Source organism: Zosterops lateralis (assembly GCF_965231275.1).
Source record: "Zosterops lateralis genome assembly, chromosome: 2".
In the NCBI taxonomy this organism is placed as follows: Eukaryota; Metazoa; Chordata; class Aves; order Passeriformes; family Zosteropidae; genus Zosterops; species Zosterops lateralis.
The window spans coordinates 15,219,783-15,238,242 of record NC_139763.1 but is presented as its reverse complement, the minus strand read 5'-3'; the positions used below and the strand labels follow the sequence as shown (position 1 = coordinate 15,238,242).

Sequence of the window (18,460 nt, the reverse complement as noted above, 5' to 3'; positions counted from 1 at the left end):
AAAATGAAAGCTGAACTTCTACAGCACAAGGTGGTAGTTACAGCAAGGCTCTCAGTGTGTTGAGCCACTACGGGAGAGGCCATTTAAATGTTTTTACCATGTAAAAATTCTTACTAAGCTACTGATTTACTGGTGTAGTCATGATAAATACTGGTTTCTTGTTTTTTGGGTTTTTTTTAAGGGGTGACCTATTTTTAAATTAGGATTTCCCTTTTTTTTCTAGTTGGATGACTTTTTTGTTTCTGTGGAAATAAGCAGAGTTGAGTTTGGCAATGCAAAAGAAATACGGAAAATATATGAGACATCCTAGTATGTTTTGGGACAATCCTACAGGATTGTATATCTGCCTGGATTGGATTGGATTATGATTTCTGTCCCCTTGGGAGCTCCAGATGCCCTGGGAAGGTGAATTCACTTTGTCCACTGTTATTCAGAATGTGCACAGTTGCACTGTGTCTTCACCTCTAGCAGTGTCTGGCAGGGAACAAGTGGCCTTCAGTAAGCTGGATAGCTTGTGGCTTTCTGTGTTAGACTGAATACTGTTTCTTCTTGTTGTACTCACTGTTTTAACCACTTTCCTGTGCTAAAAGATAAACCAAAATATGCATTTGTCAAAGATGCATCAAAGATTTGTCAAAACCAAACTGATTTCCAGGATCAACCAGCAAATTGCTTGGAGGACAAACTGACTTGTATGTCAGGACTATGTGTTATAACAAACATTCCTCAGACTTCAGAAATTAGGGCAATATCACTAGAATTTAAATAGTTGCAGCCAGGTATTCTAGGCTGTAACACAAGGGAAATTCTTTCCCTGTGTCCTTTAGCCCTCCAGCAGCTTGTCAGGATCAAACTCTTGTAAGTCCAGAACACCCTTATGCTTGAGCATGATTTTCCCTATTTAACATAAACCATAAGCCCATATTGACTGCCACTATTCCCTTTCCTCTTACCTCCTTTTTCATGCAGGTAAAGGCTTGATTGTTCCTATAAATGGAGAAGAGAAAACCCATATATACAGTTTGTCTTCCTCTCAGTGCTTCTGCTGGTATGAGTCCTGAGCAAACAGCTTGGGTTTAACAAGCATAAACAGGATCTAGGTCACAAAATCCTCCTGGCTTACAATGAAAATTAATTCAACAGGCTACTCAGCAAGCCACAAAGTGTTCTTGTTTTAGAAGTGCAAGGTATCAGAAAGGTAACAAACACTGTTGTATTAGTGAGTGGTTCAAAGATAGAGTGTCACAGATAAAAATTTAAAGGATAAGATTTTTGTTTCTCTGAAAGAGGGAAGGAAGGGGGATGTTTAGGGTGTTTTTTATTGTTTTGGGTTGTTTGGGGTTTTTTTTTTGACCTGTTCCTGCCACCAATTTTATTCTTATTTTTGCAGACTTGTCTTGTTTTTAATGGTTGTAAAGTCTTTTACCTGTCTGGTTTTTTGTGTGTGTGTCTTTCTCCCTTTCTTCTTGTAAATACCAGCAGTCTTTCTTTGCCCTGGCTGTAGAATACTCACATTAACTCTAATGAGCAATGAAAGAGTGAAGCAGTATAACTGTTTATAGGAGACAAAATTTGAACATTCAAAACCAGAAAACTTGTGTCAGTTTATAGCTGTTGCTCTAAAGGTGGACTTGCAAAGTTTTACAAGCAAATTTTAAGCACACATTTTATTATTTTAGAGCTACATAGCACCTAACACGGCTCTGTTCCTAAAACAGGCAGTAACTGGCCTAAGATGAGGTTTCCTAAGTGATATTCATTGTTTCTATTTACAGATTGTAAAAAAGTAACACAGTGGTGGGCCCTTGGCTTGATAGGCATAGATTTGTACTGCTTATCAGGAGCTGACAAAACGCCAACATTCTGGCAATGTTCCTGTTTTAAACTTTTTGGATTTTCTGCTGCAGTGTCAAGATTAATATTTATAAAATGAGAACTCATTATTCTGCATAGGAATACCCTTTTGGTCTGTCATAAAGCACTGGTAATAGTGCTCAGAGAAGGATCTTTCTTATGCACCCATTCAGTCCACATTTAGAGCTTCTCTGCCATCAATACAATGTGAAATGTTGTGTCTTCAAGTAGTTACTAAGATCAGAAATTGTAGGTGTAGTGAACTCTCTTCAGTCCTAGCACTTCTTTCTTCAAGGGGTAAACTTCCAAAAAGATGGAGGAGAAAAAGCTCTTTCAAAGCAAAACTCAGTATACTTTAATATTAGATTCTTTTTTAGGGTGTATGAAGATACTCTTGTACTTGCTGTTCTGCTCTTTCTTTTTCTTATGCCTGAATTTAGCTATCACACAAACCAAGCCATACAAGGCTTTTGTTTTTAGTCAGAGTGTTATTAAGTAGACTAAAACAATCAAACTTTTCTTTCGATTTGACTTTTCTGCATCTACATAGAGACTTAGAAAATCTTGTGAAAAAATGTAATTAGGAGGAAGGATTCTATCTGGACTGGAATGATAGCTAGAATGCATGATTATTTTGCAAGGAGGGTACAGTTTATTTACCTGTGAGTAAATGTTATTTTGTGAGGAGTGTGCCCAGGGGAATGAAGAATAATAATAATCTCCAGTTGATTCTCTCATAGCGTGTGTGCTCTGAGGATGCAGTACCTGATTTAGCAGCATCTGCAGGCATAAACTGAAGCTTTTACAGTTAATTCTTAAGCTGTAGAGCAGATGGGAGGACTTGACATTCAATTTAATGCCTACTTATGCACCTTTTGCTGTAAACAGTAGCCTTTTTTTTTAACAATGTTAGCTTAATTAAGGAATTAACTGGATTCTGTATGTTATTTACTCATTTGGATTTTGCCAGTAGCTCTAATGATCGCTAATTTTATGGGCATTGGCAATAAACTTGCTGTGCTAAAGGGAAAAAGATGTAAGCAGAGGAGTCAATTTTATAAGCACAATACATGTCCATTTGTAGATCTGTCTTCTTAGCATGAGTGGTTTTTTAGTCAGTTTAAAAGCACACAAAATGTTAGAGCTGCTATTTCTTTAGCTTTCTGAACTATATTCTGGTTTTGGCTTTTACAACTAAAAATGTATGATATGTAAGGATAATTCTGATTATTTCTCTCTCTCTTTTGAACCAGCCTCTCATTCCTAGAAGCCCTACAAGCAGTGTTGCTACTCCATCCAGCACTATCAGCACACCTACAAAAAGAGACAGCTCTGCCCTTCAGGATCTCTACATACCTCCTCCTCCAACAGAACCTTATGTTCCAAGGTAAAAAATACCATTTCACAGTACAATTTGATATAAAAAATGTTTGTGAAGTAACTGACCATTCTGTTCATATCTTTATTAGTCTGTCCTGAAGATAATCCTGTATTAATACTGTATTTTGCAGTAAACTGGTTATTGAGAGTAGATGTGTTGAATCTGACACACAATATTTTGAATCAGTATATTGTCTGCAAATGGACAGTAGCCTTTAGAAAAGAAGGTTCAGTACATTGTTTTCTCAGATATCGGGTAATAAATTGATTGCAACAGTCTCATCCTCATTCAGAAGAGTAAAGGTTACCTGAAACCCTGAATCTTTAACTAGGAAAGGAGCTCATATTTGTCCCCAGTAATCATGATGCAGCAAGGGAGTCTGAGTTAAATGCAAGAAACCTTTCAACTTCAACAACAGCTCTGTTTAGTCCTGCCATAGCATTTTCTTTTTCAGATATGTTTGATTAGATAGCATTAGAGCGAATTTCAGGTTTGTGTTTTAGTGTGGCCACTCTGCTAGACTGTGCAGTGACCATGCTGTTCCCTGTCAATATAGCTGCTACCCTGGCCTGCCACCTGGAACAGGCATTTTCATCTCTCCCAGGTCTCTGGACTTGCTGAGCCAGAAGGGCAGCACATCCTCCTTGCAGATCCATTAGCCTACCTTTACACAACCACAAATGATTCAGTATAATTCCATAATGAACACAGATACTGTGTTCCTGAAACTCTGAGAGAATTATGGCATACAAATAGTACAAAAAGTGGCTACCCAGAGGTCTAGGATTGTATTTAAGAGGAATCAGAATTCCTAAAACTTCCATAATCTTAGACACAGGTTATCATATGTTCAGTTAATATATTTTTAAATTACTTTTTGCTTTTCTTTTTAGTTACCTTTCTTGGAAAGATTATAGGGGCAGCATGTTCTTTCTTGTACCTGAGTTTCTTGTAGCTGAGTTTTTCTTACACTTTCTTATCAGCAACTCCTCTAGCCAGTTAATAAGATGTATGACCTGATACTGACAGGACTTTCCAGAGGCTTGTCCAAGAGTGAGGTATATGGCAAGTTAAATTGCCTACTGGGAAGGAGAAGTTGAGATGATAAATTCTTACTCTTCAGAGATACGAAAAACCTTCCAGGGCAGAAGTGTGATTTTGACTTCATGAGGATATCAGAAGCCTTTTGTGAAGACTTAAGCTGTGTCCCATGTTCCTTCCTTATCCTTGTCTCATCTATACTTGGCTTGGTTTCTATTTCTCAGAGAGAAAAAAAAAAAAAAACAAAAACAAAACTTACTTCAAATGTGACATGTATAACCCAGTTGAACTTACACATAATCCAGTTTACTATAACTATTTTTTTCTTTTAATTAAATGAGAACTTTTTCAGTCATGACACTTGAATTGTGCGCAGGTATCAAATATATATTTTACCTCCCTGATAACAGTTCTTTGTTATGCTCACATAAATATTTTAAGGACAGGGTTTTCAGAAAATTTGCAGAAAAGAACCAATTATTTAATTCTAATCCATTAACATAAAAAAAGATGGGGGGAAGAAATACCCAACCAAAACATAGTCTTAGCTGTGTTTCTGTTTGAATGCAGTAGTCATATGGTAAAGACCTGGTGCTCCTGAAACTATACTGTTTTAAAAGAACTAGTATCTTGGTACTGATTCTGAATATGTTTATCATCAAAAAAAAAAAAAAAAAAAAAAAAAAAATTAATGAGAAATGCATCCTCATTTTTAAAGCATTTTTGTGAACATTGACTACTCTCCAGTTTTTGAGTTCTGCTCTAGAAATTGAGATCTTCCAAATGAATTTTGATTACTTTTAATAACATCTCTTAAATCATAATGATAATGCAGTAGTTTGGACCAATTCAGATTAAATCTTTTAATACATATTAGTACAAGCTGTAATCTTGTAGAGAGATTAAGCTTTGTACATTTGAATTTTTTCATCAGCTTAATCCAAATGGACTATTCTTGATTTCACCTGTCACATAGGGTGCAGTGTTTCTGAATAATTTCTTTGGGCATTTCATCAGGTTCTTTGTCCATGATTAACTGTATTAAATCATGTGTGTACTTTGGGTATTATCAAACTGTTCAACATCTGTTTCTCAGTTTGTTGTTGCCATTCCAAAGGAATAAAAGCAATTAAACGAGCCTCCTTTTGTTACTGGAATAGAGGAAAATACTTGATATTTTGACATGGGTCATAAAACCCAAATCCTTGGGTTTTGCTTGCTTTGCATGAATGGCATGACAAAAATACCTACTTCTCTCTTGACTACCTGCATTTTGCTGCCCAGAAATGACTTTCTGATCAGGTCTTTGGCAGCCATCTCCAGGCAGTTCTAGCAGCACATTTACTAGATGAGTCCTGGTTCATCTAGTGCAATAAAGGTCTCCTAACCCAGAACAGCTTGCTCTCTTGTTTGATGCCTTTGAGTAGTTTCCATTTTCAGAGTGGGGCAGGGGTGCAGGAAAGCAAAAAGATCTTGGGGATCTGACACAACGTGCACTGGTGCTACACAGTGTATGTGAAACTGCATGGATGTACCTATACAACTTCTAGACCTGAAATGATTGTGCAAAACTATGTCAGGTGTCTATATGTCTTCTGTGTCTGGTTCTTCTTGATCTGGGATAACATGTAGGGAACCAGATTGAGTTTGCTGATGCTTGCCATGTAGCCATATCTTAAAAGTATCAGATGTATTTAAAAATGCAAGTATAAAAATGTAAGGCCAATATTATTCCTCTGCCCTAAATTACTAAGTGCTAGGTAGATTCCAGATAAAACAAGAAAAATAAAAAGAGTAGCCACACATCAATTTTATTTATGTTACTCTTTTCAAGAGAAATCAGTGAGATGGATAAATTAGTAAAGAACTGAGCAAACAGGAGTGTGTGTGGTAACTGGCATATAAATGCATACATATGTACATATGCTGTGTGATCCTGGTGTGGGGTGGATTTCATCTGTCTCACTGTATGAAATATTGACATAGGCCCATGTTTATTGCAATAGTCACAGTATAAAAAAATCAGTGTCTTATCTCAATATATTAAAACCTTCTCTTTTTAACTAAAGGGATGAAAAGGGAAATCTCCCCTGTGACGACGTTGGCAGACACATAGTGGGCAAACCGGTTCATACAGGATCTGAATCTCCAAACTCATTTCTGGACCAGGAATATCGGAAACGCTTTAATGTGGTTGAAGAAGATGCAGTTTTGTACTGCTATGAGTATGAGAAAGGAAGAACAAGTGGTCCTGGAAGGAGAGAGAGCACACCGACATATGGTACAGCATTGATCTCATAAAGATAATCACCATTTGTTGATTTTAGGATTTTCATGCATCTGCTTTTGTTTTTAACCATGAAAATATTTCTGGTGGCCATTGATTTTGCTAACAATTCAATACTGCTTTAGTCCAATTTCAGCCTAAGAGCTTATTCTGTTATAGGAAAGAAAAATACTTACTGTGATAGGTAAGTCCAGTTTAAAATGGATGGTTTTTCTGAATACATATTTTTGCTATTAGCTTAGTTTCCCAGACCATGTTCCAGTATAATTTTATTGAAAAAAGTATATACCAGAAGCTCATATTTTTTTACTGAAAATACAAAATAGAAATTTTCTTTATTATAAGGGCAAGACTTGAATAAGTTTCAGAATTCAGCTTTGGAAACTTTTCCTAGGTATAATAACAATCAAACCCCTTCAGATTTACCAAGAGATGACATGCTGCCTTCATGTTGCACTGCTCTCTAAAACTGTCTCATTTTTCTTTAGTCCCAGAATTGAAATATGACTGATGACAGTGTGCTTTTTCTTGGTAACCTCCTGTAACTTCCTATACTGCAAGTGATGGCTTTTTACATATAGCTGTTCCTCTTAATTTGAGATCATAGTTTGTTTAAGAAGGAATTTTGTGCATAAACACGCATGTGTATTTGTGCTACATCCACATCTTGGATTTTGGCTTAGTTAGGATAAGAATTCAGAAACAATTTCTGGGTAAGAGTTTTGATGCTCAAACCCTTGTACTTCAGCCTATTTTACCCTTGAAACTGCTGGAACTCTAGCTAGTATGGTGACTTGTTTGAGCTTTGGACTGGGGGAACTGGTTTTCTGTTGCCAAGTATAAGATTGTACAGGCATAGATTTGTTAGACTGTAGAAGATAATGAAGAGGAAATCTTGTGTTTTAAAAGGTATTTTGACTGCTGTAGTATTAGCTAAGCACGTGCTTGAATATTTTTTCAACTTACCTGCTACATTACTTCAGTTTTAAAAGTGAGCACAAGTTGTATGTTAGAGTTGTTATAGCAATCCTGTCATCATATCCCTTTGTGAAGAAAATAGATGTAATTTATGAATCATTATAGATTTAGTACATCATGCAGCCAAGCCCCAGCCAGCCAACCTGAGAACCTTGATATAAATTGAACTTGAGCTGTGTAAAGTATCCTCAGGACCTGGAGCAATGTGCTTGCCCAACATGAAAGGTTTCGTTTTCACAAAATGTACCCTTTCTACACAAGTACACCATCCTGCTGAAAAATCTTCAGTATCTTTTTGATTTCAAAGTGTTTTCAAGTGTTTTCTAACCATGCCCATTTTATGCAAAATAATGGACGTATCAATTTTATTACTCCAGTATTTCAAATATTACAATTGATGGCTGCAATCAGTTCCATTAACAGAGATGTACTCACTGCTCCAGATATTAAATTTTAATGCTGGTGGTCGAGAGTGAAAAAGAACACATTTCTTCCTCAAGCACTGCTGAATCCATTATTTTGTTACAGGCTAGCTTTTTTAGCCTTTTTTTTTTCTGTTAGCAGAAATGGTCATAAAGACATGGATCAACGACTCCACTGAAAATCAGTCATTATTTAACACATTTTTTTACAGTCTTTCACTTTTGATCTCACTTTTATTTAATGAATTCACATCTTGAAGTCAATTTTTAAGTGTATTTTCTAAAAATATTACCATTTCAGCATTAAATTCTAAAGTTTCCCACACGGCATTTGTTAACATAAGGTTTGTGGGTAGGCATGACCTCAGGGTTTCACAGAAATCTGGAAAATGACTGTAACACTCTTCTGGCTTATGGTCACTCATTAAAGAAGGTCAAAGAGAGTTCCCAGGCCTAGAGAAATAATTGTTTTCAACATGTGCTTACCATTAATTTTGTGATGTGTCAATTTTTTTTACAAAAATGTTCTCAGTCCTCCTTCATGAGAGGCTAATAAGGCCCTCTGTAATTTCTTTATTGCAATCTTTTGACATTTTTTGACAGTGTTAACAAAGTTATTTCTCTTCCATGCTCTTACTGGCTTCGAGCTCTTCCATTGTTGCTGCTAATTGGCCTAGGGAAGTTTCTGTTCACATGCAAGATAAAAAGTTTTCTAAGTGTCCTCTTCATGGAAAAGAGATTAGGGAATCCGTAGGGGTTAAAAACAAGGTTGTTAGCGGAGGTAACAAGGCAAATGAAACTTGAGTTTAAGGAAAGAAACAAATTTGTTCATTGCAATTTTAATGTCAGTACAAAGTAGGTACTTTGAACAGCTGAAGGTTTTGCAGAAAATTTGTTGTTACTTTTGATGACAATCAGATTTTAACAATGAATTTTGTAGCTTTTTTGTTTTATTAAGTGTTCAGTTCCTGTTAATAAGATACTGTGTGTTCAGCCTCACAAAGAAAATAAGGTTTTATTTCTAGAAAAAGAAACTGTTGAGAGCTGTTTGTGATCAAGTAAAGTTGAGCTGAATACATCCCCACTCAGGAAATTACTTTGTGTGCACTAAATCTCACTGGCTTCAGTCAGACTTAAATATGTGTCCCTAAATAGTAAAATGAATGATAAGTGAAAAGTTTAAAATGTGTGTGATTTTTCTGAGTACTGATGTATTTGTGACTTGATCCTGTGGTCTGTACAGAACACACAACTTTTTTTGTCATTTTTTTTAAAAAGATGATGAAAACTTTTACCATTATGCTGCCTGCATGGTGTTGGTGTGTTTTCCATGGACACAGTACTTCAGCAGGGAGATGGACATGTTTGAATATTCATTTTTGTTATAAAAATGTGTCTTTTTTTCAGTGTATCATGGATTTAACCTTAAAAATTTGGAGTAAGACTTCTATGTAGCAATTTCTACTAAAATAATTTACAACACTTTTGAAGGTTTTACTTTTAGCTTTGCTACTTTTAAAATCAAATTATTTACTTGTGTTTTGAGTTTGTGACTGATAGATTGATTTAAAAAAGAGCAAGGGCTGATCTTGTTGGGAAAATTTTTTGTTTTCAGTCCGTCAGATAATATGCCATGTGCTATGCTTCTCTGTTTTGTTTCAATACACTATTTTAACTTTCTAAATAATTCAGACCACTCTTAAGTGGCCCCACTAAGTTCCATAGCACACTGATTTCTGACCATGTATGTGCAATCCTCTAATAGAAATCATCGTTTACAGCATGTTTTAAAATAAATTCAGCAGCTTCCAATCAAAATGTAAAATATAGGATAGTCTTCAGCTGTTCTTTTTTTTTTTTTTTTTTGCTATCTGAAATCAAAGTGAATTTAGCAATGATAATGTACTTTGCTTTCTGTGGTTGAAATGCTACAAAAGAAATTACATGTAGAGGCTTTCAACTTCCTTTCTTACTTGGTCACTGAGGGATCTTGTAAGTCTAACAGCAAATATGCTATATGTGAAGGTACTTCAGTGGTATGCACAAGTTTCTGTTACCAACAATTCACATGTGATTTAGAAGAGTTCTCCCATGTGTGTGCCAGGGGCTTCCAGAATAAAAAATAGATGCTGCTCAGTGAAAACTGAAGTAATTTGAATGTGTTTGTCAGTGTCAGATGTTACTGCAGTGATGATTTTGTAGGGCAAACTGGATTTGTTTTCTAAACTTAAAAATAAAAATCCTTTAAATACTTAGCTGCCTCTTTTCTGTTAAAGAAAACAGAACTCCTGTCTTAACCTCTTGTTCAGAGGCAACACTGGATCCTCTTTCGTAAGAAACCCTGTAGAATAGCAGCTTAGCACATAATTTGTTCTTTCTTCTGAAGAATGTTGGGTTAATGCTGCCTTATGGTGCATGATCTCAATTTTTTCCTCTGTTTCCAGGGAAGCTGAGGCCTATTTCTATGCCAGTAGAATATAACTGGGTGGGAGATTATGAAGACCCCAATAAAATAAAAAGAGATACTAGGAGAGGTAAGTAATCTGAACACACATCTTATACAAGGCATTATGGGTTTTATCTTGCTTTAAACTATGTATTTCAACATAATTTTGCTGCTTGCTTAGCTATATATATGTTTGTGAACCTGTTTTGGTATTTTCTTTATTATGTATGCCTAATATTTGCAGAATTTATTTTAGGATTGAGGAACTTCTTTGAAAAACATTCTAGAGCAGCATGGGATTTACTTCAAAATCAAAGAGGATAAGTTCTTCAAAATTTTGAGTTGCGAGGCTTGTATGCATAACTCCATATATGAAATTGTGACCTCTGTGATTGCTGTTATCAGCCAGGAACAAGATGTTAAAGTAATGATAGCTATTTCTGTAAAAATATTAACTAGATATTCAGTAGCGATCAAAAAAGGAAACACTTAGGTATTATTAGAAAAAGAATACAAGACCAAATTTAGAAGTATTCTTATGCTGCCATATCAGCTGTTGCGCATGCTGTGTGTGTGTGCAATTCCAGTCTCTTAATCTCTTAAGAAAAATACAGTTGAATTCAAGAAGGTTTAGAAGATAACAAAAATTAATCAGATGCGTGAATTGACTTGTAAACTGGGGTCAGTTAAGCAGGCTGACACTATCAGTTTGGGGAACTTAAGCAGGACATCATAAAGGTTTATAAAAGCTTGTGTGGAGTGAAGTAAGGAAATAGGTTTGTCAGTGTTAGATCTGAAACAAGAGCAAAGAGATCAAATATCTGTCAGATGCTGGATAAAAAGAGAATGAGCTGGTGCAGTTCATGTTCAAGCTAAAGAGCCTCTTGCCACAGGAGGCTGTGGACACTAGAAGTTCACATTAATGCAAGGAAAGACAGACAATTTTGTAAAAAAGAAATCTGCTGAGGTTTCCTAAATTGACAGACATTGCTTCTGGGTCAGGATGTCTCAGTTACAAATTGGCACATGCTGGAAGAGTATTCAGTGAACATATAGATGATATGGTGAATGATCTCCAATGAATGGTCAGAGCAAATTACTTTGAAATGTGTGGTACCACTGACCTTTGTATTCATTGGGACTCCTGATAAAAAAGTAGCAAAACCCCCAAAATTTTTATAAATCCATCATTGCTCATTTTTTTAAAACTACAAAACAAAATTTATGTGCAACTTCTTTTATATTTTGTCCCCTTTATTGAAAATATACCAGAAAACTCTTAAGAGTCATGTATTTTACCTAACAAAAGTTTGGTTTCTTATTATATGTGAACCAAAGAAGCATATGGATTTTGTTAAGGAAATAGTCCTCAAGAATTAAAGTCTTAGCAAGAATACTGCATGTTCTGAAAGCAAGATTTACATGCATGCAACAGTTCATGGTGATGTTTTGTATTACTTTTCTTTCAACAGAAAATTCATTGCTTCGCTATATGAGCAATGAGAAAATAGCTCAAGAAGAGTACATGTTTCAAAGGAATAGCAAAAAGGACACTGGGAAAAAGTCCAAAAAGAAAGGAGACAAGAGTAGTAGTCCAAGTCATTACTCACTGTTACCTAGTTTACAAATGGAGTCATTGAGACAAGAAGTCATGGGCACACCTGGACCAGAAACTGCTTTGTACCATGTGAGTAAGGATAACAAAAGTCATTGCTCTGTGCTTGTGATAAGAGACAGTCTTGGTTTTGTAGTGGTCAAACCTTCTCTGGACTGCTGCTGTTGCATTGATTTATTCTTCAGACAATAACTAGGTCTCAAAGAAATATGTTAGAATTCTTGATTTTTCTGTTAAGATGTGGGATGGACAGCATTGTTTTATTCCCTTTGTTAGAAGATGGCACTTTTGAAATGCAGTGTGGTATCTGCCTTGACTTACTTGCTGCTGATGGAAAGGGAAGCAGCAGCAGTTTCCTGGCTGGCTAGAAACCTTCTTCCCAGCATCCCTTATCACTGCAATATGCTAAGTGTTGTCAGACAAGCCCTTTACTACAGGTACTTGGAACGCCTGATAATGGCAGGAAAACTTGTGGGAGGCATTTGTTTTTCTTTAGAGGTAACAAGAGCTCTAATGCATGTAACTGTTTTTAACATACAGCCCTCAGGAATGCAAGTATTAATGTGGAGATGATGGTTCTGCTGAATAGGATGCAAAAGGAAAATTGCAGTAACTTGCTCGTTTTTAAGTGTGTCCAAAAGCTGGAGTTGGAATGTTTCAGCATATTTTAGATGTGGTAAGACATTCACCCCATAGCACTTGCCATGTATCAAGAGAACACTCATCTCTCAGTGAATGTTCTCTCATTTCTTTCTCAGTATATGTTAAATTCCTCACACTATGCAGTGACAAAAACTTTTATTTTAACGTACCATCTTTTTTTTTTTTTTTTTTTTTCCTTTGGTTTCCTCTATCATATAGTAAGTCTAGTTTCCAAATTCTGTACAAAAATAAATTATGTAAACAGGAACTGGAAGATTCTCAAAGCTTTGGTTGGGAAGTTAATGAGGAACAGCAAGCATAGAATTGACAACAAACATTTTTCATTTACTTCGGGTGTCCATCCACAAAACACTTGAAATGTTACCACCCCAAATTCCACCAGTATCAGCTAATCCTTCTTGTGCATTGTTACCGTTAAAGGATCTTTGCCTATAATGCTATTAAATCTTCAGCATCTATTTGAAAGTTTAGTTGGAGCTTATTCCTTTATAAAAATAAAGGTTATTTATTCTTCAGAATACAAATCAGTATTGATCTGCTAACTGGCTATGGTGCAAAATTCATGAAGTAAAGAGAAAAGAGAATCTTGGACTATTGATTTGTCCCAGGGGAAATGGAAAGGAGCCCTTCACAAAGCATTTGCAGCCCTCTGCAGCTGAATATTGCTGATGCTGTCTCTGGAAGCTGGCTGCTGTCATGCAGTACTGATGCTTAGAGAGGCTGATCTGGAACAGAGGCTAGACAGTTAAAGGAATAAAGTAGGTATTTATTAAAAAGGCCTTCAAAGGATACACCTTGGGCAGTACAAGAACCTGGTTGTGGCTACACCCATGATGGGGCAACAGGGCACAAATTTTCACACTTTTGTAAGTTTTGGTCCATTTACATATGTATTAGAGTCAACTGTCCAATTACAGCTTCAGGTTATGAAGTCCCATCCTCCCAGACTGCTCTCCTCAATTCACTGTTTATACTTTTTGGGCCTGAAGCTGCAATGGTGTCCTTGGTTCTTGGGCTGGAACAGGATTGTTTTGTCTAACTAAACTGTGAAGAGAACTTGATAACGCTTTATTTGAAGTTCAGAGTCATACACTAAGGCAATACAGAATCTAAAAATAAGAAAGCTAAAACTTTTGGCATCGGTACCAGAGTTTCTTTTTAGTGGTGATGACACCCAAGTATTCCGGTGCATACATCTTTTGCCACATAGCAGAGTCAAAGGTTTGGTAATAAATTGGGCTGAACTTTTCTTCTAGACTTAAATAAACAGTGCAGTGAGCAGACAAAGAATGGAGGAGTACAGATAGCACACAAGGAATCGTATCTGTTTGCAGTAAAATTTTATTAAGCTAGAGATAACAAATCAGACTATGAAAACATGCTCAAATTGCATCTTAAAAATCACTGAAAAAGTGTCTGTCCTGTTACTTTATTTTTTATTTTTTTTTACAATCAGCAGCTACCTAGTTTTTCCCAAAGATTTTATATTATTTGTAAATCAAGCCTCCAGATACACGTGAGTTGAGTGCAAAGGAACTGCTCTGATAGTAGTGAAAGAGCTGGAGGTATTTGTTTGGTTTTGTTTGGGTTTTTTTTGGTTTTTTTTCAGAAATCAGTGTTTCTATCATGCTGGAATATCAGGGGAAGAGAGAATACTGTGACTCTGTGCTGTGTATACCACCAGCCAGTAGATTTTCCTAAAGTAAAGAGTAGCTTCTGCCATGTGGCTTTAGTTGAATTTGACCCTGTAGTGCCTCAACTGTTTGCATAAGGTCCCAGTGCTAAAGAACACTCCACCAGGCTTGTTAAGTAGCTCCAATCCCTCATTGCTCTTGTTGTTAAGAATATTCACCTATTAGCCTATGTTTACCTGGCTTCAATATCCAACCACAGTCATAAATGTACCCTTATCCTCTGGATTTAAACATATTTTGTTACCAATTTTATCCCTCAATATAGGGTTTTAGAGGTTGTAATCAAATAATTTTGCAGACTTCTCTTGCTTGCAGGAGTTACAATGAGCATCTTAGGTTTTTCTTCAGAGATTGTATTTTCACATCCTTTCTTCCTTCTCATAATTCTTTCACATCCTCATATCTAATCCTAAACTATCTTAAGCATCCTTCCTAAAGTATATATGCCGGCAGAGCACATAAATTTCCAGGAGCTGCATGGAAAGGTTACATAACCTTTCCTGTTCACTGCTTCTCTATTTAAATGCCTAAAGGACTGATTTTGGCTTTTAAGCATAGCCTTGGAATGAGACTATGTTTGTTAATTGGTTTTAGTTTTATTTCTTCTGTAATGATACTATTTCTAATCACTCTTCTGCAAGACTAATATTCCCAGTCTTAAAGTTTTTATCTTGCATTCTTTGTTCTTAAATACAGTAACATTGTATATGGTTGGTCATGTTGAAACATGTGACTTCTTGGGTATGCTTGCTGAATAATCCATGTCTCTGAAGAAACCCTAAGTATGATATATGTGAGAGTGAAGGTCTGGACCCTCACACTGGGTCCCCATGATTGCCAAGTCGATACCAAAGGAGTATTGAAGCTCTAGGAATCTGGGGTTGGGTGTGGGGTCTCCTTGTTCTGAAATTATATTTTTAATGTGCGTATTCTATGAAATACAAAGCATGCACGTTTAATTTCTTCTTTTTTTTTCTTCTATTTTCTCTTCCCTTATACTGAATTCCTTGGAGTTAAAGCCATGCTGCTCACTCAGCAGTCAGGTTTTGTGTCATTCACTGGTCTTTGATTCTGTGTTACCTTTATTCAGTGATGTTTTCATTCTTTTTTGACTCCGTTGACATAAATGTTAAATAATTTTGGACTAAAATGCATCCCACTAGTTAATTATGAATTTCCCTTACAATTCCAGGCCTTTTTCCTTTTGAATTTTGCAGCCACTGATTTGAGCAGGTTGATAACCTTTTTACTGTGAAGCTTTTCTGCAGAAAAGCAGCTTTTACAATTATGCTTACTTCAACTCCTCCTGCTGCTTTTATGTATGGCTCTACAGAAAAGAAAAATCTTTGATCAAAAAACTACACTGCTGAATTAAATTACCACAGCAGAAATGGCATTATTTTTGTGCTGTAAACAAAGTGGATGGTGTTAAAGAAATTACCATGGTAATATAGAAGTGCCTGGTTGTTGTTTATTTGCTAAAAGCTATTCTGTAAAATGCCAGCAGATTCAAATTGTTATATTCTAAAGTGATCACAAGATTGTGGCAGTCTAGCATTTTTCTGACTATCAGGATACTAAACTTGCATAAAATCATTGGCTTCAACAGTTTTGTTTGTATTGCTGACCTGCCATTGCAATCAAAAACCGTCTGGTCAAGGGTACATTTCAGCTGCAGCCTTGAACAGTGAACAGGGTTTACTTGTGTCTACTGAGCATAACTAATGTGATAGCTGATGCCATAGCAAAACAAAAACTGCTTTGTGTTGTGTCTGTGAACTAAACATCTCTTGTATCCTCTTCTGGTGTTTCTGAATCCTCATATACAAATTTTCTACACTGCTTCGGGGGTTTTTTTCCCATCCTAGAAATTGTTTCCAGTGTTATGTTGATTTCTAGACAAGTTGTTGTTCTTGCAACAGTATTGTAAAAGAAACCAACACAGAGTTTTAATGTTTTTATGAAGCTGAGGCAAACTGTTTGAGCTGTTGCTAATCTGATGTGCAAGCAGGTGTTCAGTGTGATCTATTTTTGTAGGTAGAAAACAGTGCAGTTAAAGTTGTCTTGAACTTTTGGGGCACAAGAGATGAAAGCTTTGATATATCACTGTGGTTTCTCAAGTTCATAATGTTTTCTGTATACAAATTTTCTTGGTGTACTGTGCTTTGTTTTTGTTGAAGGAAAATAATGTGATTATTTAGGAGGGAGATAGAGACATGGGTCAAAAGAAGTTCAGCATCAGGTTAATAATAATTTCTTGCTAACTAGATCAATACAACTTTCCCTTAGCCTAGAAACAGCATTACAATGTGAAGAAAAGGTTACAGGTTGTTGTTTATAGTAGTAAGCAAGATTGCTTTTTCTTGCACAACTCCCTACTGTATACAATAGGCTGTAACCTACACAAATAAACTTATATTATTGACCTTGTTTCTTCTCCCTTCCTGCCTCTCATTATCCTGCTGCATTTTCCAGTGCATGCTTACTTGTTCATGTGTTCTTAGCAATATATTGTGACTTGCTTGTTGTAGGAAAAGTGACAGAGAAACAACAACTTCTCACTTTGCTGTGATAACCAGATTATTTTAAATTGTTTAACTAATTAGAAAAGTTTTCTTAGTTATTTTATTTGCATTTGAAAATAAGGTAAGTTTAGTAGCAAAATGTGCCACTTAAATTTCGTACATCTGAAACAGGTTGCCCAGTAATGGGTTGAGGAGATAAATCAAGGTTTTGTACCATTGGGATTTTGCTGAATTTACATGTGTAGATATGCACACATGCATTATCTTTTATATTCCAGTTCTGCTTTTAATAAGGGAGAAATAAAATAAAAGCTGTCAGCTGGAGTTGTGCCGCAGATTGAATTAAGTTGGTGCAACTTTGGCAAACTACTTTTTTTTCCTCTTTAGCAATGTATAACCATCCACGTGGTTGAAGTACAGCCTGATGACTCTTAATCACATAATTAACAGCAATACTTGCTGCAGTGAGCACCCACGGAGAGCCAGGCACAGTCGTGTCTGCTCTGCCAGTGATGCAGCAAGGACAGGGGGTTTGAGCAGGGTTACAGTTCCAGCTGTTCCTCTCTCCACTCCTTCCAAGGTGGCTGTAGCAGCTCAGCCCATTGGGTTTCTCAGCATCAGCCTGGTCAGGTGAGGGTCACTTGGCTGCAACAATGCTCTTCTTGAGAATGCTTCAAGTGAAGAAGATTTGTTTATGGACCTATTGCAAAAGTCAGTTTTTAGCTGATAATGTAAATTGGAAAGGAGACAGTAACTTTTGGCCTAAATAACTTCTGCTTTATTTTTTGCATATTTCCAGATGTTTCTTGCCTTCTACAAACCCCTCTAGAAAAAATACAGGAAGATGCTTTTTAAAAGATGAATTCAAAATGTATATATTTAGGTGTTGTCAATAAAGAGAAGAATTTACAGAAGACCTCATGATTTTGAAAACTTTAGGTCTAACTGTACTTAAGTGGTTGACTTTCCCTTACTTCTGTTCCTCTCTGCAGAAAGGCTGAAAGGAAATAAAAAGTGAAAATACTTAAATTACAGTGGTTTTGATGAAAATTCTTGAATCAAATATGCATGTATTTATAAATGCTTTGTTCATAGTACCCAATAAATAATATTTTAAAAGTGCAGAGCATGTGCATATTAGTTTCCTACTAAATTTATGCATAAGCTACCCATCAATCTATCACAAAATCCTTCTTTATAAAAATGGCATCTAAGAAACATTAAATAGTGCAGAATGATTTATCAAAAAAACAGTCCTAACAAAACTACTCCACTGAAAAACTAGGAGTTTCCTATAACTGTTAATATCACAGTATTAAACAAATTTTTTGGTGATTTTTTTTTTTTTTTTTTTTTTTTTTTTTTTTTTTTTGTGGATATTTGTTAATAAAAAATTTGTAGAGAAAAAAATAAAAATCATTTGCACAGATTTTAAGTAGGTGTCTGAAATTTTGAATGTCATTGTACCATTGCAACAGATGGAGTTGGTACATTTTCTTCGTAAAAATGTCTGGAGTCCAACTATGGCAATATTTAAATAACAAGGCTCCCTTT

General features: G+C 35.9%; 1 protein-coding gene across 1 annotated transcript in view; it reads left to right on the top strand.

Moving 5' to 3' along the window:
• The window catches only part of CNKSR2 (connector enhancer of kinase suppressor of Ras 2), a gene marked incomplete at both ends in the record, with an annotated part of 168,637 nt that overhangs the window by 85,402 nt on the left and 64,775 nt on the right, over nt 1–18,460 (top strand). Inside the window, 4 exons of the mRNA XM_083854476.1 lie at nt 3,108–3,241; nt 6,346–6,557; nt 10,408–10,497; nt 11,882–12,096. Of these exons, the coding sequence (XP_083710602.1) occupies nt 3,108–3,241; nt 6,346–6,557; nt 10,408–10,497; nt 11,882–12,096 (651 nt within the window). The remainder of the gene's footprint in view (nt 1–3,107; nt 3,242–6,345; nt 6,558–10,407; nt 10,498–11,881; nt 12,097–18,460) is intronic.